The 27751-nt window shown below is 48.0% G+C and overlaps 1 protein-coding gene across 1 annotated transcript; it reads right to left on the minus strand.

Annotated features, from left to right (window-relative positions):
* Window positions 1–1594: 1594 nt before the first annotated feature.
* On the minus strand, window positions 1595–27732 carry Smo (smoothened, frizzled class receptor). The gene is made up of 12 exons (XM_028866198.2): window positions 26828–27732; window positions 9476–9681; window positions 8611–8820; window positions 8250–8422; window positions 7726–7945; window positions 7518–7641; window positions 6259–6351; window positions 5637–5745; window positions 4385–4570; window positions 3840–3988; window positions 3242–3376; window positions 1595–3015 (listed from the first exon to the last, which is right to left on the minus strand). Exons 1-12 carry the CDS (start codon window positions 27168–27170, stop codon window positions 2582–2584), a joined length of 2382 nt encoding a protein of 793 aa, XP_028722031.1. The 5' UTR covers window positions 27171–27732; the 3' UTR covers window positions 1595–2581.
* Window positions 27733–27751: the final 19 nt, after the last annotated feature.

A 27751-nucleotide genomic window follows, 5' to 3' on the forward strand; every position in this document is an offset into this window, starting at 1 on the left:
GAAGGCCCAGATTGAACTCAATACTCCATCACTCCATCCTTTACACAAGCAATCCTTCTAAGGAAGATAGAGAGGGGAGGGAGGGAGGGAAGATAAGAGAAGAGAAGAGAAGAGAAGAGAAGAGAAGAGAAGAGAAGAGAAGAGAAGAGAAGAGAAGAGAAGAGAAGAGAAGAGACTAATAGGAAATGAAGAAAACTGTAGCAATTCCTTATTTCAGAAAATATCAAATAACACTGATAGCACTGAAAAGTGTTACTGTTTTTAATGCTGTCGATGACTTCTTTTTAAGCCATATTTCTGTACAGAGCTGTAATGCCAAGAATGAACATGACATGTAAGTGCAGAGGATGGGGTGGCCTGAGGAAACACTAGACAGGGAATGTGGGAATGAATTTCCACTGAGCCAGAAGGGCCAGGACTTCAGGATCAGAAATGCTGGGCCAGTGTCTGCGCCTTTCTGGTTGTGAGGCTGTGTGCAAGTCACTTCGAATTGCTTTGCTGAGCTCCTTCCATGTGAAGAACACGGCTGGCTGGAACTGTCACACAGAAACCAGGCCCTGCCTGAATGCCGGCATGACCAGCAGCTGAATGGTTTGGGCAGCCCACTAAGCCTTTGGTGCCTCAGTGTCTTGAGGGGTATAAGAGAACCTTGCAGGGCTGACATTCTATGAGCTGAATCTGTAGAGGGCTCCGAAGTGTCTAACCAACACTCAGTGCTAGGTGTCAGTGGTATAAACACAATAAACATAACAACGTGTCTGTGTGTGTACACATGCACCCCCTTGTGGGGTGTCACACTTGGCAGCAAGCCATTGCCTGCCCAGCCATCTCGCCAACCCTGCCCAGCACTTTCACATGGGTTCTTTGTACCAAACTCAGGTACATATCTACAAGGTACCTAAGATAAAACATGCCCTTTCTCCTCTCTCTGGAATCTGGCTCCAGTCAAAATCCTGGTGTCCCCATCACACATGAGGCTGAATAAGGGGATACTTCTTAAATAAGCCAGCTCAGCACTCCACAATACCCTTCAGGTCTATGGGTCTCACTGCCTTTCCTCCAGACCTCCTGACTATATGATCTAGAGCCACTTGAATGCTGCTCCCAATCTCCTGCTGGTATTTTAAAGAAGCAAAACTAATAAGCTTCCCTTGACTTTAAATCCCTTTGACTGCCCAGAAAACAAGCTGTGAATCAGAATGCACCAATCTAACATCTCTGCTAGGAGGCAGAGCATGCCACCACTGCAACGGTAGAACCTGGGATTGGCAGGAATTGTGCCCATCCAGACACTACCAGAGAAACACTCACTTCCCGTGGCCACTCCAAGGCCTGCTGCATGTCTGTCCTTGACTCTCTTGTTCGGTACTTAGGGATGCAGCTGTGGCCACAGAGGATCTTTTGTCCATCTACAGCCAAGTAGCTGGAAAGAGTAGCAAGCACAATAAGCCGAATCAGCCCAGCAGACGACTCACTCATAACCTCATCAACCCCAAGCTCTCCACTGGTCAAAAAGGCCCCAGGAACACATGGAAGATCCGGGCCAGGTACATCGGCTTCAGCTGGGGCTGAAGCAAGGAAACACACACGAGCATATACAAAAACGTTTTATTTCCTGTTTATATTTCTTCTTCTCCTCATACCAATCCCCTGACCTGGAGCCCAGCCAGCTAGCTGCTAAGGCGTCCTGCTGTCTGGTTCTTGAATGTGGGGCACTATGAACATGACTAGACATTGTAAAAAAGTGGGGAGTCCCCCCTCCCAGCAGATACAGAAGTCGGAAGAAGCTTTCTTGCCTAGCTCAAGCTACAGAAGCTTCCCAACATAGCCCCTTAAGTCAAAGGGTCCATCGCCACTGGATGAACATGCGGAAGAAATAACATGTCTCTCTCAGAGGCCTGGAGCGGAACCAGTCTCTCACCTGGAGACTGAGCTCAGTAGTAAGGGTGTGTGTGTGTGTGTGTGTGTGTGTGTGTGTGTGTGTGTGTGTGTGTGTGTTTGCTGCAGTTTCAGGGTGCTAAGCAGGAAGAGGTTGGTCTGGTGGAATGAGATGTAAATGTGGGGGAGGGTACAGGAAAACGGAGGATGTTTGGGGTAGGGCCACCTGTTGAGAGCAGTTATAGTCCTTATGAGAGTGGTCATCACAACTACCCAGAAGAGAGTCCTGTCCCCACTTAGACAAAGACAAATGACACACAAACACTTTGGGTCTGAGAGTGCCAGAAAAGGGCAGCCAGCCCTCATCTGCCAGACACGGGCTTGGTTCCCACTCTGGGTAATGTCACCCCTGCCTCTGCCATTCCTGCCTTAGTACAAGCTCTGCTGGAGACTGACACTGTCATCCAGACTCTAGTTGGTGGAGCAGAGACAAGGGCGTCCTGCTCCTGACGTGAGACCTACCAATGCCTATATTCAGCTTGTTCCCACAGTCCGGTGCTTTGAGCCAGACACACAGAACTCTGCTAGCAGGCACTTGGCCCACAGACTCTGTCAGACAAGACCCCGGAGGTGTGCTCTCAGGAAGAAGAGCCACAGAAAAGTGTGCATTTATCTTTCCTGGCCCAGGACCTGCCCTGCAGGCTCAGAAGTCCGAGTCTGCATCCAGGAGCTCGGCCTCCATTAGGTTAGTGCGGGAATGAATGGACCCCAGCCCCTGGAGGCGGCCCTGAGCCCAGACCCTCGGGGCTGAGGAACCAGGGAGAAATGGGTCTTGATGGGGACTAGGCTCTGGACAGAAGGGGTTGGAGACCAGAGTCCAGGCTCCCTGCCGGCAGGACTCCCCTGATCCCCAGGCGTTTGCAGCGACCAGGCACTTCTGCCGGGGCAGCTGAGGCAGCCGAGGAACCGCACTGGGGGCAGGGGCAGGGGCAGGGTGGTGAAGCTCAGGGGCTGGCCCCAGTGGGCACACCTCCTTCTTCCTCTTCCTCCGCTTCTTCTTCCGGCCCAAGCGCTTCTCTAGCTCTGGGGAGATCTCCGCCTCAACCAGCCACAGGTTGGCTTGTTCCTCCGGTGGCACTGTCAGAAAAAGAACACAGCTGAGGTCTTTAAGTCTGTCCTTGCTGCCCTGCCCTCCCCAGAACCCCTATTCTTGAGCTCTGGAACCCATCACTCTAGGCTCCCCAAGCCTTGGCACCCCTTCAGGTCCTCTGAGGCCTTTCCTTTCTTTCCTCAGTCTAGCAGCCTCATATACTCCTAGCCCTGTGCCCCTCACCCCTTCCTGCAGAAGCTAGAGCCCTCATACCTGGAGTTGCCACAGGGGTGACGGACACATCCTGAGGCAGTATGGCTCCTCGCCGAGCCACCATTTTGGTGACATGCTGGGCCCAGGCAGAGGAGACATCAGCTGACGGTTCATTGAGGTCAAAAGCCAAACCCGCTTTGGGAACGAGAGGACAGAAGGAACAGTGACTCTTCCTTATGTGACACCAGTCATCTTTCTTAGGCAGTCCCTCCCACTGCGGCTGGCAGGGATTCCGCCCTATAACCAGTGATCTCTGCCCATTCAGAATCGGAGGGCAGCAGCCTCTGGTCCCCAAAAGGTATAACTTGAGACCGTAAGTCCAGGACCAGCACCCTGACTTCCTCTGGCCCAGAAAAGCCACTGGAGATGGTAGAGAAGAAGGGAGAGGGAGTAGACTGCTCAGAGAACCATGCCAGCAGAGAACAGGCCGGGAGAAAAAAAAATACAGGGTAGGACCCAGTTTGGAAGACTGGAGCAGAGTGCAAGTGTGGAAGTGTCTTATTTCTCAGTTTGCCAAACTGTCCCTGTGTCCTGGGCGGGAACAGGTCAGGTACTGTGGAGGTTAAGTGTCTCAGTGGGAGACCAGACTGAGGCTCACCCACAGGTCCATCATGGGAGACCGTGTGCATGCTGAAGGAGAGCTCCTGGCCCGGGTTCTGCAGCAGTTCACGCCGCTTAGAGAAGGCCTTGGCAATCATCTTGCTCTTCTTGATCCTTTTGGGTTCATCGTCACTCTGCCCAGTCAACCTGAGAACAGACAGGGTGGGGCTGGAACATGGAAGAGCAGCTGCTTCCTTTCAAATCCATCGAAAGACCTGGAATTCTATATTTAAGGACCTGAAGTCCTGAGGACTCTGAGAAGCTGAGGCCTTCATTGCAACAAAGCATGCCTAGAACACAGCTCCTGTGGGCCCTCCTTGCAAAAACACTGTCAGATTCAGCTTAGGCCCAAACCTCCTAGGGACAGAAGCTGTCACTAGAGGGCAGTGGTGAGCTGCTAAGAAGTTATTAGCCTGCAGCTCTGGCGTGAGCTTTGGCACACAGCTGCCCCAGCCCGTGTTTTGGATTAGACAAGGCCTCAAGTGAGGACATGAGCCTGGGGGGAAGACAGGAAGGACAAGATTAGATGGCTGCAAACCCCACCTGCACCAGGTGCGCCTCCAGATGAGCAGTGTTGCCTTGGTCCAGACCCAGGTGCTCATGGCAATGCCAGTACCAAACATGGCGAATAGATTGATCTTCTCCACCAGGAGGCTGGGGCGATTCTTGATCTCACAGTCTGGAATGGGCTTCTTGGTAGGCAACCCAATGGTCACATTGGCCTGGCACCTATGGTGAGGGATGGTCAACCGCTGAGGCTGTCTGAATCCAGTAAGAAGGCACCCAAGCATAAAGCAAGCTTAATTCCATTCAGGAAAGAGCTGAGCCCCAGCATGATCCTCATAGTGCTCCCTGGTTGGATGTGTTCTCTGTGTCAGTGCTGGAGACAGAACCTAGGCCACAAGCATGCTAGACTCTCCCATTGAACTATACCACTAGCCCCCATGGCATTCTTTGGAATCATCTAGGGAGCTTTTATTAACTATCTGAGCCTCACATCAAACCTCTGGGACAAGAATCCAGTGTCACTCTGGTTACAGCTTCCCAGACTGGAAGGTGGAAAGTGCCAGAAGCAGTCAGGGCAAGCGTCCCTATTCCCTATTTTATTAATGAGATTTATTTATATCTATGTGCCTGTATGTATACATTCTGTGTGTGTGTATACCACTTATATTCAGATGCCTGCAGAGTCCAGGATAGGGTATTGTATCCCTGGAGCTAGACAGAGGTACAGGTATTTGTGAGCTCCAGGTAGAGGTCCTGGGAACTGAACTCGGGTCCTATGGGAGAGTAGCAAGCACTCCTAACAGCAGAGCCATCGCTCTAGCCAGGAGTATCCTTTTCAAGGGGAGTTTTAACCAGGGCCCCAGTAGCAGCAGGCATCCTTTCAGGAGTAGAGACGACTCACTTACTCTTGGTTCACCCTCACTGGAACTCAAAAAGCTCAAGCAAAACTGGCAAACTTGACCAGGGTGCTGAACTGTCCCAGAACCTGGCCCTGGGCAGTGACTCGGAGAGAGCCACGGAAGGCAGAAGGCACACAGAATGAGAGAGCTCAGCTTCTGCAGCCTGAGAGGTCAGAATCAGGCAGAGAACATGGGTTGGCTTCTGAACAGCTGCAGACACACAGGACAGCCTGCCCAAGGGCTGCAGACAGACTTGTGCAGCTGAACAGTAATGTGAAAGCTGTTTCTATCTGAGGCAGGACCCTGCAAGACAAGTGAATGGGATGCTGCCTTCTAGCGGAGCTCTGATTCAGCCACTCCCACAGCCGAGCCCGCGGCCCCTCACTCACAGCACGTAGTCCCGGAAGCTGCGTTCCCACTCAGCCTGGTTGAAGAAGTCGTAGAAGTGGCAGCTGAAGGTGATGAGCACAAAGCCAAAAGCCAGGAAGCCAAAGATGCCTGTGGAATTCAGGGGCAGGATCAGTTACCAGAACAGACACTGTAGCCACACCAGAGAGGAGGGCACCTGCCCCACTGAGCACTGAAGACAGCCTAGTCCAGGGTGACTGACTACATGCTGGGCTCAGGTCAAGAACTGTATCCTCCAAAATAAATCCCCTGGAGGCAACTATGGGAGGCCACAGGAAGATTTATTTATTTATTATGTATACAGTGCTCTGTCTGCATGTATGCCTGCAGGCCAGAAGAGGGCACCAGATCTCATTACAGATGGTTGTGAGCCACCATGTGGGTGCTGGAAATTGAACTCATGACCTCTGGAAGAACAGCCAATGCTCTTAACTGCTGAGCCATCTCTCCAGCCTCTTTTCGCTTCTTACAGGGACACCTCCACTGTCACCTCCACCTTGGCTCTGTCCCCTGAGTACTTAACTCTCCCCACTGTTTTCTGCATCCTGGAGGTCCCAGGAGGATGCAGCATTGAACTGACCAAAGTCCCTGGGCACTACTCACCCAGGCGCAGCATGGTCTCATTGATCTTGCTGGCGGCCTTCTCACTCAGAAGCCCAGGGTGGTTGCTCTTGATGGAGAACAGAGTCATGACCCCTGCACAGAAAGACAGCTCAGGCATTGGCCAGGGAGAGAGAGGCCACTCTGCTGGGAAGGGGAGGGAGGGAGGTCCCATGGCACTGGAGTCCGATGACTAATTCCGCCCAACCTGGCTTAAAGCTCGGGGAACCAGAGAATGAGAGCAGCTGCTGGCAAATATGCCGTGGGTTAGGGTGACCGTGGCAGGGCCTAGGAGACAGCCACGGACAGAGAGAGGAAAGCATGAAAGCTATTCTGATGGAAAGAGTCAACAACAGCATTGCTCAGCATTGTGAGACAGATACAGAGAAAAACCTCAGTTTTTCTAGGAGCCACATTAAGAAAGAAACTATGATTTTACAAACAAAATACAGCCAAAATAGAACCACTTCTACATTCCACATGACAAATTATTAGTGATATAATCTATATCTGGGCTTTCCCCCCTCTCTTTTCATATTAAATCTCAAACACACTATGTTTTTTACACTCAAAAAGCTTCTCAGTTTGGCCTCATTTCACCATCCGTGGCTACCGGTTAGCGTATGGGATGGCACAGACGTGCGACATACAGCAGAGGCTTGAACGCTCTGCCAGAGAGGCAAGGAAGAAGGCTGAACAGAAGGCTGACAGTTCAGGGGGAGGAAACCAAAGCTGATAAAGCAAACCAAGGCAAATGAGCTAGAGACCAAGGCAAATCATGGGGTGGCAGATTGAGACGGGGAAATTAGGGACCAGTAAATCTGTACATGTTATGAAAACTGTTTGTGTATGTTAAGGGGTTGAAATGACTTGGAAGCCAAGCTCCAAAAACATGACAGTATATTTAAGCTAGTGTGAGCACACATAAGCAATGGCCCCAAGATGGTCCGTGTAGACCAGCCAACTGGCCCAGGATGTTCATAATACACTTAGTATACTCCAACATGGGATAAAAGGGTCTGGAATTCAGCCCAAGCTCCCCTCAAAAAAACCAAGAATCTTGGTCATGGCTTTGAAAGAAGAGGTACATTTTTCTGTCCTCAGAGAAGGGCTGTCCTGCCTTTGGGGTCATCTTTTTCTATATTGCACCGTGGTCTTGGATCTCGTGTCAAAAAAAATGGAAGGCAGCAGAGCTGGACGCTCCGATTCCTACTTCCACAGAGCAGGTGCTCAGCGCACTCTTACCTGGCCGAGTGACTCACCTCGGATGAGGAAGTAGCCGCCCACAATAAGCACCAGGCCAATCGGGGCCAGTACAAAGCCAGCACGGTACCGGTAGTTCTTGTAGCCCACGAAACAGATGCCGCTCACGGAGTCCCCATCTACCTGTAGCGGGAAGGTGTGGGAGGGATCGTGAGCTACTGCTCTTCTCCAAGCTCACCCCTTTCAGCCAGCGCCCTACCACTTTACCTGGGCCACAGCGAGGATTGCCACAGTGAGGACAAATGGCAGTGACCATGTGAGCAGGTGGAAGTAGGAGGTCTTGCCTGAGAGAGGCTGGTAGGTGGTGCCCAAGGCTTTGAAGGAGGTGTGCCAGGCGTAGGTGAGGACCACGAACCAGACCACTCCCGCCATCAAGGCATAGTACACGATGACAAAGATGATGACGCAGGACAGGGTCTCGCTGGAGCTGTGAAGACGCGGGAGGCCTCTTGAGGCAAGCACTTGGGACTCTTCCGCCAGGTTGCTCCACCCTGTCCCCAGGTCCTAATCTACTAAAACACGGAGGAGCCCCCGGAGTTTAGGACACAGGTCAGAGGTGAAGAGGCTCAGTTCCGGTGCTGAGACAGAAGCCACACTCTCTATACTGAACACAATAAGTCCTAATCCTACCCAGAATGGTCACCTTCAAGTCCAATCCCTTCCTTTTGTGGAAAATGTGCATTACAGTCTTCCTCCTTCCACCCTCACCTCTGGGTCCCCAAGAGACTTACGTAGGCTCCCCAAATCTCATGGTGCCATCTGCTCGGCAAACAATCTCCCGGCGGGCACCATCCATGAACTGGGCCAGCCAACCAATGCTGCCCACGAAGAAACATGCATTGACATAGAAGAGAATAACCGCAGGGTAGCGATTGGAGTTCCGCCAGTCAGCCACAAAGGTGGCCTAAAGGGAGAAGTGGCCGTGCAGTGAAGTGAGGGTCTGTTCTGCTGCAGAGGCCCTGATCTGAACCCAAGACCGCCTCCCCCCTCCCATAATCTCCCATGGGTACCCTACCGAGCCACTCTGCTTTAGAGTCCCTGCACCTTGGGCCGTCAAGAGTCCTGTGCCCTGGCCCTTGGAACACCGCTCACCAGTGTGAAGAGCGTGCAGAGGCCGGTGACCGCCCCGAAGACTGCGATGTAGCTGTGCATGTCCTGGTGTTCAGCCTCGGTGAAGAGCGGGTTCTGGCACTGGATCCCGCAGCCCTCCACGTCCTCATACCAGCTCTTGGGGTTGTCTGTCCGCACCAGCGGCGCTTCACATTGGCCTGAACTGTTGAACTTGATGTTCTGTACCTCGTTCTGGCACAGGGGAGGAGAAAGGAACCGCCAAGGAGTCAGGGCTGAGGTTCTTGTTTGGGAAACGCGGCAAAGGCAGGTATGCCGGCTGGAGGCCCGCTTGCTGCTCAAAGGTTCCACAGCCTTGGACAAATTATTTGACTACTCTGTATTTCATTTTCCACATCTGAGAGAGTAGCCCCTACCTCATGACAGGACCTAAGGATTAGGTTCAAGTTCCCACGATGGTATTTGTATGTAGAAAACGATAATTAGTATCATTATTATCATTCTGTTATCACTTCAGATGTCTCTTTTCCAACCCACACTAGCTCACACACCCGTCTTCCTGCTGCTGGTGCTTCATGTGTGTTTGCCCTGACTCCGACATATAACAAAAACCCCTGGAGACAGGCCTCCTGTCATTCATAACCCCTGTAAACCACAACCAAAACAGTGAACACTCAAAACTGATTGCTCAACATGTCACCTCAAGTCAACAGAGACGCCTCCATAGAGACCCAGACAGTGGGTTACAGCTTGGGTGTGTGCCTCATGTGTCTCGTGACTACAGACGCAGGGTCTCCGGGGAGACACATCTCTGACTCCCCTGCATTCGGTTCAAAGCCGCTCTGTGTGCCCGGCTAGACCACCCTGTCTTGCCCCACAGAGTACTTACTGGGCAGCCTTCAGGGAAGTGGTCCGGGGTGCAACGCAGGAAGTCGGGCCACCCTCGCTCCCGCTCCACAATGGCACAGGGGCCTCGCGTGGCCTGGCAGAGGGTGCGGCTGGGTAGCTCCACTCGGTCATTCTCACACTTGGGCATATAGACAGCACATAGCAGGGGCTGGATCACTGCCCAGCAGCGGGGCGCATTCCGGAGGCCTGGGAAATGGTGACAGTGTGGGTACATGGCGGCAAAGACCCTCTCCTCATTGACCCACTGATACAGCTGTAGCCCCTGCTCCCTAAGCCTCTGCCATACCATTTCTCAAGAGGACGTCTGGAGAGGGCAGTCTTGGTATTACAGGGCTGCCCCATGCATTGCAGGACACTTAGCACCCCTAGACCCTGCTCTCCAAATGCCAGCAGAACCCTGAGGTCATTGTGACAACCCAAAATAGGCACTCCCACTCCAGAGATGTCAACTACAAGAGGGCCGGAAGAGAAGGGCCAGAACTGCCGGGCACAGTCTAGCTCTTTAAAAAAAATAGTTAGATTTGTATATTTTATTTTACGTGAGAGTATTTTGCATGTTTACACCATGTGTATGCATGGTGTCTGTGGGGGGTCAGAAAGGGCATTGGATCCCCTAGAAATGGAGCTACAGATGGTTGTGAACTGCCATGTGGGTGCTGGGAGTCGAACGGGGTCCTCTGCAAGTGCTTGTCACTGCCGAGCCACCTCTTCAGCCCCACATGGTCTAGTTCTTCATCGATGTCGGTTACATGCGTGCACTCACTTTGTGCGAGTCAGACTTGTGGCCCATTCACCAATGCAGACACTGTAATTCCCTTACCATTCTTAAAATGGCTGCCACTTTTGAATACTCTGTTGAGGGGTGGTAGGGCCACTGACTGAGAACCTCAGGTGGGGAGAATCTCCTTACGGTGTTTTCTAAGCCTTTCTAAAGGCCTCTCTCTCCCAATGCAGAAGGGCTGTGGGACCCATTCACCAGGACCAAGAGACGTTTCCCCGTGCCCAGTCCCCAAAGCCCCTTTTCCTCTTACCAAGTTGAGGCAGAGAGAGAGGAGATGAGGGTTTAAGAAGAGGTTACTCAGAGGAGGCAGGAACTCCAGAGCCAGAGGAGGAAACAGGTCAGATGGAGAGAAACAGAGAGGCTCTGTCCAGTGCAGAGGGAGGAAAGACAGACGCTTGTCAGCACAGACACACAGATGTTTCCCCAACCCCCAACCCAGCCTAGATGTTGACTTGCTCATCCCAGGTCTCAGCCTGCTCAGCTCTCTGCCCCCATGGCCCCTCTAAAGTCACCCCTACTTTGGGAACACCAACATTCCAGGCAAGAAGTTGTGCTAGGAGACTCTTCTGGGAAATGAGAGCCACTGTGGATAACTGGCCCACTGTCAGGCTAGGCTGGTGAGGCAGGCAACCACTGTCTCGGTGGGGGTTAGCGATGGACTACAGGAGGAAGGAGTATGGACATTGTGATTGGCCTGCTTAGGTCCAGATCTTGACCCCCCCATCCCCTGTCCCCTGACTGCGTGCTCTTGAAGAAAGCACTTTATCTCTAGCCTCAGTCTCCTTATCTGTAAAATGGAGATGACAGATTTACCTTGTGGAATACAGGGCACAGTGAGAAATGGTACAACATATGTGTTTGGCACAGTACCTAGCAAGTACTAAGAGTACTGTTTTTAGTACCAGTCTGAGACCTACTCTCGGGCTTCACAGCTCCAAGGAAGTTCCTGCCAGTTATGATGCAATATCCTCGGACAACAGTCCCCTCCACTGATGCCAGTCACTATCACCTGGGAGCCTTGATCACCTAGAGGGAAGACCCAGTCCGGGAAACTCTGAGCCCGTAGGTTTAAGTGGGAACCAGAGCAGCTGGGGTGGGGGGCATTGTAAGGGGACTGTGCAATGTATGTGTCCCCACTAACACATGACATCCCAGGAAAAAAATTCATTTAGAACCCTTGAACGACTCAGCAGTCAAGCTTAACAACACAGCATGCGGTATGTAGCATGTTCAATATTTCCCCACGTGATCAAATGGCCGAGCTGGGCTGTGGCTAACGGTTGCTGCCCAGCATCTGGAAAGGAAAATCAGACCACATATTGCTGGCCTGGGAAAGGACCCAAATTCAAAAGTGGTGGCATGATGGCTATTTAATGCATGTTGCTTCTGCACCATCCTTAAGACAGAAAACTTGTTTAAGTTGAACCACTGTAAATTGGGGCTATCTGCTTAAATGCAGACGGGGAGCCAATGAGATGGCTCAGGAGCTTGCCGCCAAGCCTGACGCCCTGAGTTAGAATTCTGGGCCACATGGTGAAAGGAGAGAACTAACTCCCTTAAGTTGTCATATGATCGCCACATGTCCACCATGGCACGTGACACACGTGCAAACACACACACACACACACACACACACACACACACACACACACACACACACAAATGTAATAAAAATTGTTTAAAAAAAAAAAGGCTGGGCAGTGATGGCACATGCCTTTAATCTCAGCACTCAGGAGGCAGGCAGATCTCAGAGTTCGAGGCCAGCCTGGTCTACAGATTGAGTTCCAGGACAGCTAGAGCTATACAGAGACACCCTGTCTTGAAAAAAACAAAAATAAAAAAAAAAGCAGATAAGACTATTCTCCATCTTGAATATGGTGACTAGTCACACAACTCTATGCTTTTTATAAAACAATTTTTTAAAACATATAACTCTACCCTTTTGTCTAAATTTAAAACTGCAAAGGAGAAGCATGGGGCTAGGGATGTACCTCAGTTGGTAAAAGGCGCTTGCCTAGCACATGTGAAGGTATAAATCTGATCCTCAGCACTACATAAACTGGTACATGCCTCGAATCCCAGCACTAGGAGGAGGCTAGATGATCAGGAGTTCAAGTTCATCCTGGACAATAATACATACAAAGTTCAAAGCTAGTCCGAGATATATGAGACCTTGTCTCAAGGGGGGAGGGGAGGAGGATTTATTGAATGTTTATTAAATAATACGTTTAAAATACAAAAGCTGGGAAGCTACTGGTAGCATTTTAAGAAGCATCGGGTAGTTTTTAAAAATGTGTTATTTTTCTGGATTTTGTGACATTGTTTTTCCCTTTTTTTTTTCTAATTTTAAATATTTTATTTCATACTTTAAAAACAAATTCTCCAAGGAAAAATAGTTATTTTTTTTTAAAGACTAAGTCTTACTATGTAGACTGGCCTGGAACTCACTAGTAGATCAGGCTGGCCTGGAATTCACAGAAATCCATCTTCCCCTGCCTCCCAAGTGCTGGGATTATAGGCCTGTGTCCTTAGGGGGAAAGTTCCCCCACCACCACTCCAATTCTTACATAAAAGAAGTTTCCAGGGTTAAGAGTGCATATTGCTCTTGAAGAGAACCTGAGTTTAGTTCCCACAGCAGACAGCTCACAAACCCTGGACTCCAATTCCAGGGGAGTCTGCATCTCTGGCCACCCTGGGCACTTGCACTCAAACGTACCCACACACATTAAGAATTAGTAACAATAAATCTTTTTTTTTTTTTTTTAAAGAGAAAACTCTAGGTGGGTCAAAAATAACTACAGTATTTTAAAAATTAAAGTAGTAGAAGAAAAGATAAGAAACCAAGCAGTATTGTTTGGGGTGTGTGTGTGTGTGTGTGTGTGTGTGTGTGTGTGTGTGTGTGTGTTGTGTATGTGTGTGTGTGTATGTTGTGTATGTGTGCATGCTTGTGGTATGTGTGTGTTGTGTATGTGTGCATGTGTGTGTATGTGTGTTGTATATGTGTGCATGCTTTTGGTATGTGTGTGTGTATGTTGTGTATATGTGCATACTTGTCGTATGTGTGTGTGTGAATGAGACCATCCATCACTCTCAACCGTTTCTCTCTAAAACATCATTACATTTTTATTATGCTACTGGAGGAGGGGCTGTGCACGGGCACACACATGCCTGGGAGGATTTCAGGACTCTGTTCTCAGAGTCTGTTCTCAGACTCAAGTTCCCAGACTTGGCAGCAGGTGCTTTTACTCACTGAGCCATCCCTCCAACCCTCCACTTTATTTTTTGAGACAAGGTCTCTCCCTGAACCCAGAGCTCGTTGATTTGGTGGACCAGCTGGCTCCCAAGCCTAAGGGATCCGCTGTCTTTTTCTCCTCAGCCCGGGCATCTTTAGGGATCCGCTGTCTTTTGTTCCCGGTGCTGGGATCACAGCAGTGCCCCTCCACGTCTAGGGTTTTACACAGATGCTGGGAATCTGAATTCAGGTCCTCGGGCCTGCAGGGCAAGCACTTCGCCCACTTCGATATTTCTCCAGCCATGGTGGTTTGAAGGAGCAAGGCCCCACAGGCTCACACATTTGAATGCTTGTTTCCTAGGTGGCAGAATTGTTTGGGGAGAATTGGAAGGCGTCGCCTTATTGGAGGAGGTGTGTTACTGAGGACACTGGTTGGGGGCTCACAACCATCTGTAATGAGGTCTGGTGCCCTTTTCTGGCCTGCAGTCCATACATGCTGTATACATAATAAATAAATAAATCTTAAAAAAAAAAAAAAAAAAAAAAAAAAGACAAGGCTTCTCGATATACTTTTGGCTGGCCTACAACTCACTAGGTAGATCAACCTGGCCTCAGACTTATAACAACCCATATGTAGGAGCCTCCTGAGGTTGGGATTTTAAAAGCATCGTGTCTGGCTTTGTGAATTGTTTTTTAAACCTTGGAGTGAGAATGACCTTTTGAAGCATCACACACACACACACACACACACACACACACACAAACGGAAGCTATGAAATAAATGAATTTTTAAAAAACCACTTCAGAAAAGACCTGATAAATTCAATAGGGTAAAAAACAAGATCATGGGGTTAGAGAGATGGCCCAGCATGTAAGAACACTTGCAGCTCTTCCAGAGAACCCAAGTTATGTTCCCAGAACCCACATCAGGAGACTAACAATAGCTCCAACTCCAGGAGACCCAACTCTCTCTTCTTGCCTCCGAGGACACCCATGCACATGTGATACACACACATAAATAAAAATCAATCTTTTTTTCAATCATAAGAAAAGTAGCATATAGCATGAGAAAATATATTTTCAGTGATAAAAGGCTAATCTCCTTAAATGCACAAAGCTCTTCCAAATCAATAAGAAACGTATAATCCTGTAGAATGATGGACAAAGGCAGAATTAATCACACAGAGAACGAATGTGTGGCTTTTCAGAATATAAATCTTCAATCTCAGCCTTAACAAGATAAATGCAAAATAAAACCATGGTGAGATATAACTTTTTATATCCTTTAGACTAATAAAGATGAAAACATTTGAAAATATCAAATCATCAAGCATGTGGGGGCAAACAGGCACTTTTATATATTGTCAGAGGTAACAAATATTGCTAAACTTTGGGGAGACCACTTACTATCAGAATTTTAGAGCAATTTTACTTCACAAATTGGTGATATATATCATTATTCACGACAGTAATGACTGTAAGAGCAAGAGTAGGAAAAGTAGCTTGAGTTCATATCCTTCATAGGAGACTAGCTATAAACCACACACGTCAGGGGCTGGCATGAAGCTTAGAGGTAGAGCAAATGCCTTGTATGCATAAGGTCCTGGGTTCCAGTCCCAGCACCACACACACACACACACACACACACACACACACACACACACACACACACACACACACCATATCCCACAAGCAATATAATACACCCGGGGCTGGAGAGATGGCTCAGCAGTTAAGAGCACAGGCTGCTCTTCCAGAAGAACAGGGTTTGAGTCCCAGCACCCATCTAGCAGCTCACAACCATCTCAGGTGTACACATAGTGCACAGACACACACTCAGGCAAAATATCCTGTGGTGGTTTGAATGAGAATGGCCCCCATAGGCTCATATATGTGAATGCTTGGCAGTCAGCTGGTGGAACTATTTGGGAAGGATTAAGAGGTGTGTCCCTGCTGGACACAGTGTGTCACTGGGGGTGAGCTTTGAGGTTTCAAAAGCCCATGCCATTCCCAGTTAGCTCTCTCTCTCTCTCTTTGCCTTGTGGTTATTGTTTCAACATGTAAGCTCTCAGCTACTGCTCCAGCACTGTGCCTGCCTGTCTGTCTGATGCCATGCTCCCCACCATGATGATCACAGACTCACCCCTGGAAATCCCCAATTAAATTTAAATAAGTTAATTTTATAAGTTGCCTTGGTCATGATGTCTCTTCACAGCAATAGAAAAATAACTAAGACATGAATATTCATAACACAAACATTTTTAAAATGTATAATAGAATACAATTCAGAACTGAACTATGTATACTAAAGTATACTGAAATGCAATGATGTCCAATATGGCCCAATATTCATTGTTTGTTTGTTTGTTTTTTGTTTTTTTTTCAGAGCTGAGGACCGAACCCAGGGCCTTGTGCTTGCTAGGCAAGCACTCTACCACTGAGCTAAATCCCCAACCCCCCAATATTCATTGTAAAATGGACATGATGTACTGGAACCTGTTGGGGGAACCTGAGAAAAGATAAAGGACATCCGGAAATATGTCAGGCATCTCTAAAAGGACACAAAGAGCCAACATTAGTGGCTGCCTCTGAGGGAAAATGGGTGCCAGGAAGCACAAGCGAGGTTTCGTTTGTTCCTTTTCAATTCTATGCCACATGTATGTACCATCTGTTCCTTCAAAGTAATACACAGTGGCGCACGCCTTTAATCCCAGCACTCGGGAGGCAGAGCCATGCCAGTCCTGTGAGTTCAAGACCAGCCTGGTCTACATAGGAAGTTCTAGCCCAGCAAGCAAGGCTACACAGTGAGGCTCTGTTTGCTTTTGTTTGTTTTTATTTTATTTTATTTATTTTGAGCATTTTGAGACAGTCTCACATAGCCAAGGATGACTGGAACATTTGCTCTTAATGCCCCAATCTCCCAAATACTGGGATTATAATTGTACAACACTCTGTCTGGCTTTTGTTTTTTGTTTTTTCCTTTTTGTTTTTAGCAACTAAGCTTAAAAATAAAATAATGAAATACATAAATAACTAGGATGTAGAAAAACTTCTCAGAGAAATGAATCCAGAAAGAGAAAAGTTTTATCTATGAAATTTTTTTTCTGTTGTTGTTTTTACAAGACAGGGTTTCTCTGTGTAGTTTTTGTGCCTATCCTGGATCTAGCTGTGTGTGTGTGCATGGTGTGTCTGAGACAAGGCTTCGTGTAATCTAGGTTGGCCTGGAACTCACTATCATGTAGTCTGGAATTCACTGTAGCCCAAGCTTGCACTGAACTCTCAGCAATCCTCCTATCCCAGCCTTTCGAGTTCTGGATTACTGGTGTGAGCCACCACATTCAGTTGATGAGGAGACACTCACATGCAGCCTTGACCTCACAGAGATCCGCCTGGCTCTTCCTCCCAAGTGCTGAGATTAAAGGCGTGCGCCACCACTGCCCAGCTTTATCTACTAATTTTGTAACTTTCATTTTTTAGAAGTTTTTTAACATTTATTTACGTGGGGTGGGGGCTCAAGTATGGTCGGAGGAAAACTTGCAGGAGTCGGTTCTCTCCATCCACTCTGTGGGCTCTGGGGACGGAATTTACCAGGCTTGGCAGCGACCACCTTTACTCCCAGAGCCACCACACCAGCTTTATTATTTATTTCTCCTATTTCATTCATTCATTTATTTATCTAGAGGTAGGAGTCTCACTACATCTCCCAGGCTGGCACTGACCTCAGGATCCTCCTATTTTATTCTCCAGAATTACTGGAATTACAAGCATTTACTACAACTGGTTTTCTTTTATTTTAATAAAATATGAAACAAAAAAAATAAGATCACAAGTGCTATAATAATAATAATAATAATAATAATAATATTAGTATGTGTACATCTTTTTTTTCTTTTTCTTTTAGTATATGTGCTGCCGAAGCGAGCACATACATCTTTATATTAATGGAACTTTGACATTTATTTACTTTCTGCTTAGTTATTGAGAGAAAGACTCAGAGGTATCCATAGTTCACCTGTAACTCACTTTGTACACCAGACTGGCTTTGAACTCATGGAAATCCATCTGCCTCTGCCTCCCAAGTGCTGGGATTAAATGACTGTGTTACTATGCCCATATTGATAGAATTTTAAAATAACACTTTCTACAATTTGATCCAAACTTTTATTACATACTGTGTGCATTCCACAGTGCACGTGCGGAGATTAGAGGACATTAGGGGGGTCAGTTGTCTTCTCCCACCACGTGGGTCAGGGCACAGAACTCAGGTCATCGGGTACAGAATGCACAAGCATGCACGCACATACACACACACACACACAGACACCCCACAATAAATTAATAAACAAATATAAAAAAACATAAAAGTGGATTTGAAAGATATGTGTGTATACATGTGAGTGTCTCCTCATCAACTGAATGTGGTGGCTCACACCAGTAACCCAGAACTCGAAAGGCTGGGATAGGAGGATTGCTGAGAGTTCAGTGCAAGCCTGGGCTACAGTGAATTCCAGACCACATGATAGTGAGTTCCAGGCCAACCTAGATTACACGAAGCCTTGTCTCAGACACACCATGCACACACACACAGACACACAGACACACACACACACACACACACACACAGTAACCCCAACTCTCCACTTGATGCTGAGATGTACTACTTTATATAAAGTAGAGTTCTTAGCATGCGGTTCACCGAAGATCCTTGTGACGTTAGCAGAACTATGGCTCCATCCCAGTGGAGTCAGCTGTCTCAAGTCCCTGAAACACCATCAGGTTCATCACCATCTGGACGTTCCAGTGGCTGCTATACCTGCACCGGGTCTTATTTACCGTGGTACTAAAGCACACAGGCATTAGCTCACAAACGTGTTCCTTCACACCTAACTATTACATTCGTTCTACGTTTTGGTGCTGGCAATTGAACCTGGGGCCTCACGAATGGGGCGCCAGTCCACCGAGTTCCACCTCTAGCCATGTACTTCAATGCAATGTGCTCTCTTTACACTCCTACATGCTTTACTAATTTTGTAAATCTATTTTATTATTTGTGTAGGTTGGGTGTAGAGGTGAGGGCACACTATGCCACAGCATGAATGTGGAGGCCAAAGGACAGCTTGTAGGAATCGGTTCTCCACCATGTGTATCCCAGGGATTGAACTCTGGTCCCCAGGCTTGGCAGCAAGCACCTTCACCTATTTAGCCATCCTACAAGGCCCCAGTCAGTAATTTAAAACAAAAACAAAAACAAAACCCACTTTTAAAAGGTTTATTCACTCCATTATCCTTGTATGTGTGTTTTGCCTGAATGTATGTACATGCACCACGTGCATTCCTGGTTTCTTTGGCTATCAAAAGAGGGGGTCAGACCCTCTGGAACTGGAATTATGGACGTGAACAATCCTGTGGATGCTGGGAACCAAACCTTGGTCCTCTGCCAGAGCAGCAAGTGTTCTTAAGCACCCAGCCATCGCTCCGGGCTCCAACAGTTTTGGAAACTCTTAACTGGTACACAAAACCCATAAATGTGCATATTAATCTGGTATCACATAATCTTTGAGACATGCATATACTGGATAATGCTTAAATCTGGTTAAACATATTTATCTCCTGAAACCTTTGCCATTTCTTCATGGTGAAAACTTTCAAAATCCTTTCTTCTGGGTTGTTGCTTTTTTTAATACACAGTAGATAACTGTTCTCTAGTGTCAGCAGACCTTGCTTCCTAACTAACTTAGCACCCATTGGCCCACCTGTCCTGTCCCTCCTGCACCTCTACAGTCCCCAGACTCTGGTAACCACCATTCCACTCTCAACTGCTAGCTAACCAGCTTTTATATTCCACCCAGGAGTGAGATCACACAGTACTTGTCTTTCTGTGACTCTAATTCCATCCATGTTTTCACATGTCAGAGTCTCATTTTCCGTAGGGCTGAAGAGCATTTCATTCTGTATCTGCATCATGGTTTGTTTTACTTTTGAGATAGGGTGTTGCTCTGTAGCCCTGGCTGGTCTTGAACTCACAGAGCTCCACCTGCCTCTGCCTCTAGAGTGCGGAGACTAAAGGTGTGTACCACCACCCGGGGCATGTTTCCCTTTTCCATTCATCAGCTGATGGACGCTTTGGTTTTCTTTTCTTAGCTGTGTGAACAATGCTCCAGTGAGCAGGGGGCATGAAGCTGTCTCCTCAGCCCACTGACATCACTCCATCCAGGAGACGGATATCTGGTCACAGAATAGTTCTATATGTAATCTTTTAGAGAAAACTCCATAGTGATTTCCACATTCCTTTGTGGTAATTTACCTACACACACATTCTCACTAGCACCTCGTTGTCTTTTTAAATTTTTTTATATTGTCTATTTTTTTTATATCAGCCATTCTTACTGGGATGAAGTGACATTTCTGTGTGGTTTTGAGTGGCATTTCCCTGGTAACCAGTGATCTGAGTGTTCTGTCTTGCGCTTATTGGCATGTCTTCTGTTTCTTTTAAGGAATGTCTCTTTAGAGCTACTGCCTCCTTTTTAAAGCAGCTTGTTTGTTTTCATTTGGTTTTTCTATAAAATGAAATGAGTTTTGAAGCTCTTAGTGTATTCTAGATAGATGGCCCTCCATTGTTTTAAATCCCATGTGTTTCACTTTATAGATGAAGATGGTTGTTGAATTTGGATTTCTCTTGCATGATGAGAGTGGGTGGGTTTACCAGCTGCCAGAAAAGGTGAAGACCATGCTACAAAGACACGGCAGCTAAGACATTGTGGCAGGAAGAGGACAAAGATCCCAGAAACACACACACATATTTGATTATGGCAGTGGTAAACAGCAGAAATTGATTTTAACAAATGATGTTGATCGAGGCCATATATGTGAAACTAGAACTCTAAAAAACAAAACACAAAACAAAAACAAAAACCCCTCAGGTGAATTATATGCCTAGATGTGACAAGGAAATCTGTGAAGTTTTCTCATAAAAAAGTAAATTCATAATTTGGGGAGAGAAAAGGATTTTCTTTTTTCTAAACAAGACACAAAACAACACAAATCATAAAAGTTTGATAAATGACTACATTAACGTTCAAATATTCACACAAAAAGAATATGAAAGTAAGCCATAAAAATATTTCTAACACTCACACCCAACAAAGGGTTCATATCCAATATATATGAAGAATTCCCACAATCTAATACAAATGACAGGTAGCCCTCTGGAGAAAACAAATCAGTAATTTCCACAAGATATTTCTTAAGAGAAATCACAATTGGTCAACAAACATCTGCAAAGATGTTTATCCTTACAAGCAATCAAGGAAATGCAAATTAAAATAATAAGGACTAAGGAAGTAGCTTTGAGGTAAAGTGACTGCCTCATATGTATGGGACCCTGGGTTCGAACACCAGCATGGCTAAAAACTCAAAATTAAAATTATATTAACCAGGCCTTTAATCCCAACTCTCAGGACACAGAGGCAAGAGGAACTCTGTGAGTTCAAGGACAGCCTGGTCTACAGAGTGCGGTCCAAAACAGCCAGGGCTACATAAAGAAACCCTGTTTCAAAAATCAAAAAAATCAAAACAAAACAAAATAATAAAATGGACAAATTGCAGTACGTTCATATGATGAAACTATTGAGTAACGAAAAAGAGCTTAAATAACATGGATGAATCTTATGTAATAAAGAAGCAAGACATCTGGGCATGGCAGCTAACACCTGTAATCTCAGCACTGGGAGGCTGAGGCAGGAGGATTACTACGAGTTTGAGGCCAGCCAAAGCTACAGAATAAGACTATCTGTCCAACAAATAAATAGCCAGCTAGCAAGGCTTGGGAACTGGGGGCACTTACCAGCACATACGAGACCCCAGATTTGCTCTCCACCCCTGAAGGGAAGGAAACCAAATCCTGAAGGATATAGCTCAGCTGTAGGCTGCCTTCATAGCAGCTGCCAGGCCCTTAGTTCAGTCCTCAGACATTACGTTACAATTATTTTTATCCAGTATCTTTGTATTTTATGTACTTTCCGGTACACCTTGAATATTTTGCAACTAAAAGAATAAAAATGTGAATAAAAATGAGAACTTTGGCCTATGGGTTTGTTTTCTGTATTTTCATACTACACACACACACACACACACACACACACACACTTATTTACTTATTTTGAAACAGAGACTTGCTATGTATGTGCTAAACTGGCTTCAAACTTACAACTTCTGCCTTAGCCTCCCAAGTGCTGGAACTCAGACATGTGTCACAATGTACACACACACACACACACACACACACACACACACACACACACACAGCGTTTTTAATTGCCCTGATGATCAGCCTGTTTTTGGAAACAGCCAGAAGGAAATTCTTCCTAAGCTATCCTTGCCAATTACCCACCATCACCAACAACATCCCAACTTGAGGTCTGAAAGACCAGTGAGGAATTCCTCCCGGTTTTTTGGTCTTTTTCCTGCTGGCTGGACTCTGGCAAGGCAACAGAGCCACACACCCATGTGTACACAGACATAGCACAGCAGTGGTAGGGCGGCTACGTGCTGGCTCTCAGGGGCCTATCCCCTCACCACCTGCAGGCTTCTCTTTTTTGCTTTCTTGCCCCACTTACTAAACCAGATTCGGCCCCAGGTGGACCATGGCCTGGACGTTATGTTTGTCTGGTCAGTTTGGAATGCAGGGTAGGACACATTTCCAGCTGTAACGGGGGCAGACACTAAGTGAGTAAAGAAGCCCAAGCCCGGAGTGATGAAAAACATAGGCAAGACCTGAGTTCTATACACACCCAGAAGCCAGAATGACCTAGTTATAAACTTCACCATGCGCAGATTTGGCGATCTGGGTGAAGGAAGCGTAGAGTGGCCTGTCCTCTATGGCGACTCCTCCTTCCAGATCTGTTGGGAATCTCCCTGTAGATACCCACTGAGCAGTCTATCACACAAAGCCAAAGCCAAACCTACACGTCCTTCTTCAACCTTCCTCTACTAGCAGGAGGAAGGAACGGCACCACCAGCCCCAGCATCTCACGCGTCCACCTGCTCAGACAGTCTGGCATCCGCTCATCAGCAAGTCTCCCTCCCACACTCTGTAATCTGCCCAGCCTTCCATCCTATTACCCCCATCCTCTCCCACCATCATCTCCCACTGAGACTATTTCATCCATGTCTTGAACAAGTAACCAGGATCCAAGTTCTCCTTCTCTCTGGTGGCTCTTTCTGTAGCAGCCCTTGTCCCTCAGATATGTATGTGTGCACCTGAGTGTGTGTGTGTGTGTGTACACCGCAGATGCACTGAGGCCAGAAGAGAACACTGGATGCCCTGGAACTGGAGTTACAGGCTGCAGTGAGCTACCACATGTGGGTGGTGGGAACCAAACGCAGGTTCCCCCTAAGATCAGCAAGTGCTCTTAACCACTGAGCAACCACTCCAGTCCTTCCCTCTCCCTGTTTATGTGTTTGTTTGTTTGGAGACAGGATCTTGAGCTTTAGCTGGCCTGGCACTCACTCACTCACAATGATCCTCCTGTCTCAGCCTCCCAAAAGGTGGAATTACTACCATGAATAACCAGACCCAGCCCAAAGTAATCTTTCAAAAATGCAAATATGGTTACGTTTTTCCCTTGCTTAAAAACCGTCTCTATCAGAGGCCCCTTGTCATCTTTTGATAGATAACATCTCAATTTCCTAAAGGGTAAGGAGGCTCGGCTTTCTAGTCCTGAGTCTTATGTCTTTTTTTTTTTTTTTTTTTTTTTTTTTTTTTCCGAGACAGGGTTTCTCTGTGTAGCTTTGCGCCTTTCCTGGAACTCACTTGGTAGCCCAGGCTGGCCTCGAACTCACAGAGATCCGCCTGCCTCTGCCTCCCGAGTGCTGGGATTAAAGGCGTGCGCCACCACCGCCCGGCGAGTCTTATCTCTTACAGTTCTGATTTTAATGTGCCTTGGTCCAGTTCCATGCCTTTACCATATTTCTTTCTAAGTCCCATGCTCTCTTCCTCTAAAGCTCTGTGCATGCTACCGCCTCTTTCCATTCCTTGTCTCAACCCTGCCTTGGCATTCCTGCCTATTTCTCAGGTCACTGATTAGATGTCAGTTTCTCTGGGTATCTTCTCTTGCTTCCCGAAGCTCTGTGTGTACTTTCTGCACCTACAATGTCACCATACTTTTCACAGGTATAGCTAACACCTGTTTAATCATCCTACAATGTCACCATATGTTTCACAGGTATAGCTAACACCTGTTTTATCATCCTACAATGTCACCATACTTTTCAGGGGTATTGCTAACACCCGTTTACTCGCTCTTTTCCCCTGCCCCAGGATGTGTACTCAATGCAGAATTGAATGAATATGCGGATGGCTGTATACTCAGCACTCAGAGGCTCTGAAAAACACAATCGAATCTCTATCCTCAGAAGTTTATGATGAATGCAAGCTAGAATATCTTTATCACCCACAAAACCACTTGCCAAAGTTAGACAATGTCTAACACTAAATCAGGACCTCTAATTCCAGGCAGGACAAACACTCACTCCTGCTCAAACACACCTGTGATTCTCACATATGACTTGCTTTCACCTTGTCTGTCTACTGATCCAGCCTGTGCCAGCACCCATTTCTGGTCCACACTGAGAGAAGAAATCTAAGCTGTAAACGAACAATGGGCAAGAGCAGGAAAGAGCTCAGTGTGACCCACAGAGCTTGCACCCCTGTACAGTTCTGATTAGGCAGCTGGTGGGACTGGAACCTCAACAACCAGCAGAGGGTTTTAACTCATGCACACTCGGGCCAGCTCGACAGCTGCTCCCGGGCATACGGGCTGGAGGGCTGGAAAAAGGTGCTGCCACTTCCTCCTTGTCTGCTGACAACTTCAGAGGGCAGCTTTCACAGGTCACTTGGGAGAATTCAATCACAGGCCCCACAAATAAGTTAATATTATACATAGAGAGACAAACTATTACTTACACACACACACACACACACACACACACACACACACACGCACACAGTATATCCTTTCAGTAACACAGAACTTGATGATTATCTAGTGCTGAGCGATCTGCAGTTTTTGGTTGTGAACCTAGCCTTTAACAGCTGAGCCATCTCTCCAACCCCAGATCTGCATTTTTATATGGCTGCCTCCTAAACTCAAGTCTTATTTCAGGCGGTGCTCAGAGATACCTTGTTGAATCTTTCTTTTCTTTCTTTCTTTTTTTTTTTTTGGAGGGAGGGGGTGTTTTGTTTTGTTGAGACAGAGTCTCACTATGTAGCTCTAGCCATTCTGGAACTCACAGAGATCTGACTGCCTGTGCCTTCCAAGTGCTCATTAAAAGCATGAGCCACCAGGCTCTGCTGAATCTTTAAATATATATATGTTTTATTTGTATATATATATTATTTTATATATTTTATTTGTGTGTGTGTGTGAGAGAGAGAGAGAGAGACAGACAGACAGACAGACAGACAGCGCAAACAGGAACATGGGTACCATGGTACACAAAAGGCAGTCAGTCAGCTTTCAAAACTCAGTTCTCTCCTTCTATCTTGGGTTCCGGGGATCAAACTCAGATCATGCACGGCAAGCTCTGCTACCTGGGCCATCCTGTTGGTTCGTATCTTTCTTTCATGCTTCTTTTCCATTCTGCCAGTCTTTCGCACGTATATTGCACACATATAACTTCAAAGACTACAATTATATTCCCTCTGTATATCCATTCTTATATCTTCTATACTACATTTATGTAAACATATTATCATAAGTGTGTATGTGTGAAATCACAGAGACCTTACATTATAGTAATTTATGGATTTTTTTCAAAGCTACTGTTGATTACAGATAGCTTTTGCCTTAGATTCTGACTTTAGATTCTAAGATTCTCAACCTTCCTAATGCTGCGACCCTTTATTACAGTTCCTCATGTTGTAGTGACCCCCCAACCCCATAAAATCATTCCATTGTTACTTTATAACTATAATGTTGTTCCTGTTATGACACGTAATGTAAATGTCTGTGTTTTCCGATGGTCTTAGGTGACTCCTGTAAAAGGGTCGTTCGAGATCCACAGATTGAGAAATGCTGTTTTAGGACATCACCTCCATGCTGTAGGATACAGTTCTACCTCTTGGGTATCAGCCATCCTCTGAGTTCCTCCTCCAGCATCTGGATCAAGCCAATAACCTCATGGCTCCAGGCAGCCTCAGTTTAGAACTCTAGTGGTCAAGTTGACAGTGACAGTCTACCTCCTTGTAACACTACCCCATACTGGGATCCTCACCAGCCTAAGGGGAAGAGCTAGGTCTAGGGGCACGCAGGCCAGTCTGTCAGGCCCTCAGGTTTGCTCCTGGCTCCGGATTTTCTTTTCTTTTTTTCATCAAGAACAGCTTTTACATCACACTGGGGCGGGGGTGGGGAGTGGGAAGGTGACAAGGCTGTTCCCCTCCCCAGCACCCTACAGGCTCTCAGTCCAAACGGATGACAGGTAGGTTTGGGAAACCATTCTAAAGAACCTCGGAACGACTGGTTTGTGTGCAGTCTGCAGTTGTCGAGCTCTGCCACAATCCTACCCCAAGAAAAGGACTGTGGAACCTCCAGCTACCCTGGACGGTGGCCACGGGCTCTCAACACCGCGGACTCAGTGTTCTTCCCTAGCACTCACTGGCCTGAGGCTCCACATTTCCAAAGAGCCGAAAACAATTGCTAAAATTGTCTCCTGCCTTCTTAACCCGAGTGGATCAGAGTTTCCATTTTTCAGATAAGGAAACTGGAACGTGTAGAAGCAAGACAAAAATCACAGGTTTCCTAGACTGATCTAAATCAATATTACCAGATGGCTCATTTGGCTTTTAGTTATTACTAGGGGGCATCTTTTCCTTCACAAATTTCACAAGTATTTCCTTACCCTCTCCCTCCAAATTCTTAAATGCCTTTCGCCTTCATGCTTCTCTTTCTTCTCTCCAACTCGGATTTCCCGAAGGTCTGACACTGTCCAGAATTCCCGTGGACCTTACTTCAAGAATACATCTCCTCTCCTTTGCTGTGGCTGAGAGCTCCCTACTCATTCGCCCCGCGCCCCCCCCCCATCCTTGCTCAGCCTCTTTGTAACCGACCCACTTCTCCAGTCCTTCGCCCCTACCCCTTTCCCATCACAGAGGGTCCCCTTCCCGCACACAACCTGCCCCCCAAAGTTCCAGACTCGTTCCTCCAGCTCTCCCGGGTGCAAGGCGCGCCCGCTCAACAACAGTTCAGGCCTGAGCCTTTTCTTTCCATCACCGTCCGTCCCATCACCTCTGCGTCGCAGTCCCGGCTCCCGCGCGCGCTTACCCGACCAGAGCACGAGCTTGCCGTGCGCTTCCTCCTGGGAGTCCGAGTCCCCGGCCAGCAGAGTAGAGGTGGCTCCGTAGGGCAGCGCCGAGCCCAGGCACACGTTGTAGCGCAGAGGCTCGCAGTGGGCGGCCCGGCCACAGTGGCTCAGCAACGGCGGCGGAGGGCTGGTCACCGGCGCGTTCCTCCTCCCGCTCCCGCCGGCGCTGCGAGGCCCAGGTCCGGTCGCGTTCCCGCTCAAGGCCGCCCCCCGGCCTGGGCCCCCCAGCAGTACCACCAGCAGCAACTGCAGCAGCCTCGGGGACGCCAACTCGGGCCCACGCGCGGGGCGGGCAGCGGCCATGGCCAAACCCGCCAACTCAGCAGAAGCCGAGGCGCCCCCGCGCTCCCCGGAGTCCCTTGGCCAAACACACGACCCCGGGGGCCGCGGAGGCTACTTAGGCGACCGGTGCGCCCCGTGAGTCTGGGGCCGGCTTTCGCCAGGCGCAGCGCGTGTCCGGGCCCCTCGGCTCCCAACTTTGCAAACTTTGGAACCCGGGCCCCATGTTGGGCAGCGCAGGCCCGGGCCAGGATGCACGGACTCCGGACTCCCTCGCCTGGCGGTCGGAGTTGTCTTCAGCCCTGGGAGCCCCCTGGGGCTCCGATCTCCAGCCCCATTCCCTCTCCCACCATTAAAACCAACTCCCAGCCCCTCGATGGAGGCCAGGCGCTGGCCGAGGGGTGCGGGAGTCGATCCCCGGCTCCGCCCCCACGCCAGCCCGCGGCCCAGCAGCCACCTCCGCGCGAGCGCGCCGCAGCCCCCTAAGCTCTCCCTGCCGACTACCGGGCTCCTTTGTTGCTCTAGCTGGCCCGGCTCTCTGGAATGCATGGGCCTCGCGGAGCCAAGCCCTGCCCCCCCTCCTCCGCCGAGGCTAGGGGAGGGCC

The sequence above is a fragment of the Peromyscus leucopus genome, chromosome 3, assembly GCF_004664715.2.
Source record: "Peromyscus leucopus breed LL Stock chromosome 3, UCI_PerLeu_2.1, whole genome shotgun sequence".
Lineage (NCBI taxonomy): Eukaryota > Metazoa > Chordata > Mammalia > Rodentia > Cricetidae > Peromyscus > Peromyscus leucopus.

Excerpts from the sequence above, each read along its gene's own strand:
- Smo (XM_028866198.2), bottom strand. The coding sequence starts at position 27,170 with ATGGCCGCTGCCCGCCCCGCGCGTGGGCCCGAGTTGGCGTCCCCGAGG. Across the intron at positions 8,821-9,475 it reads ACTTCCCTGAAGGCTGCCCA|AACGAGGTACAGAACATCAA; the intron begins GTAAGTACTCTG and ends CCCCTGTGCCAG. Across the intron at positions 3,016-3,241 it reads CACCCCTGTGGCAACTCCAG|TGCCACCGGAGGAACAAGCC; the intron begins GTATGAGGGCTC and ends TTTTTCTGACAG.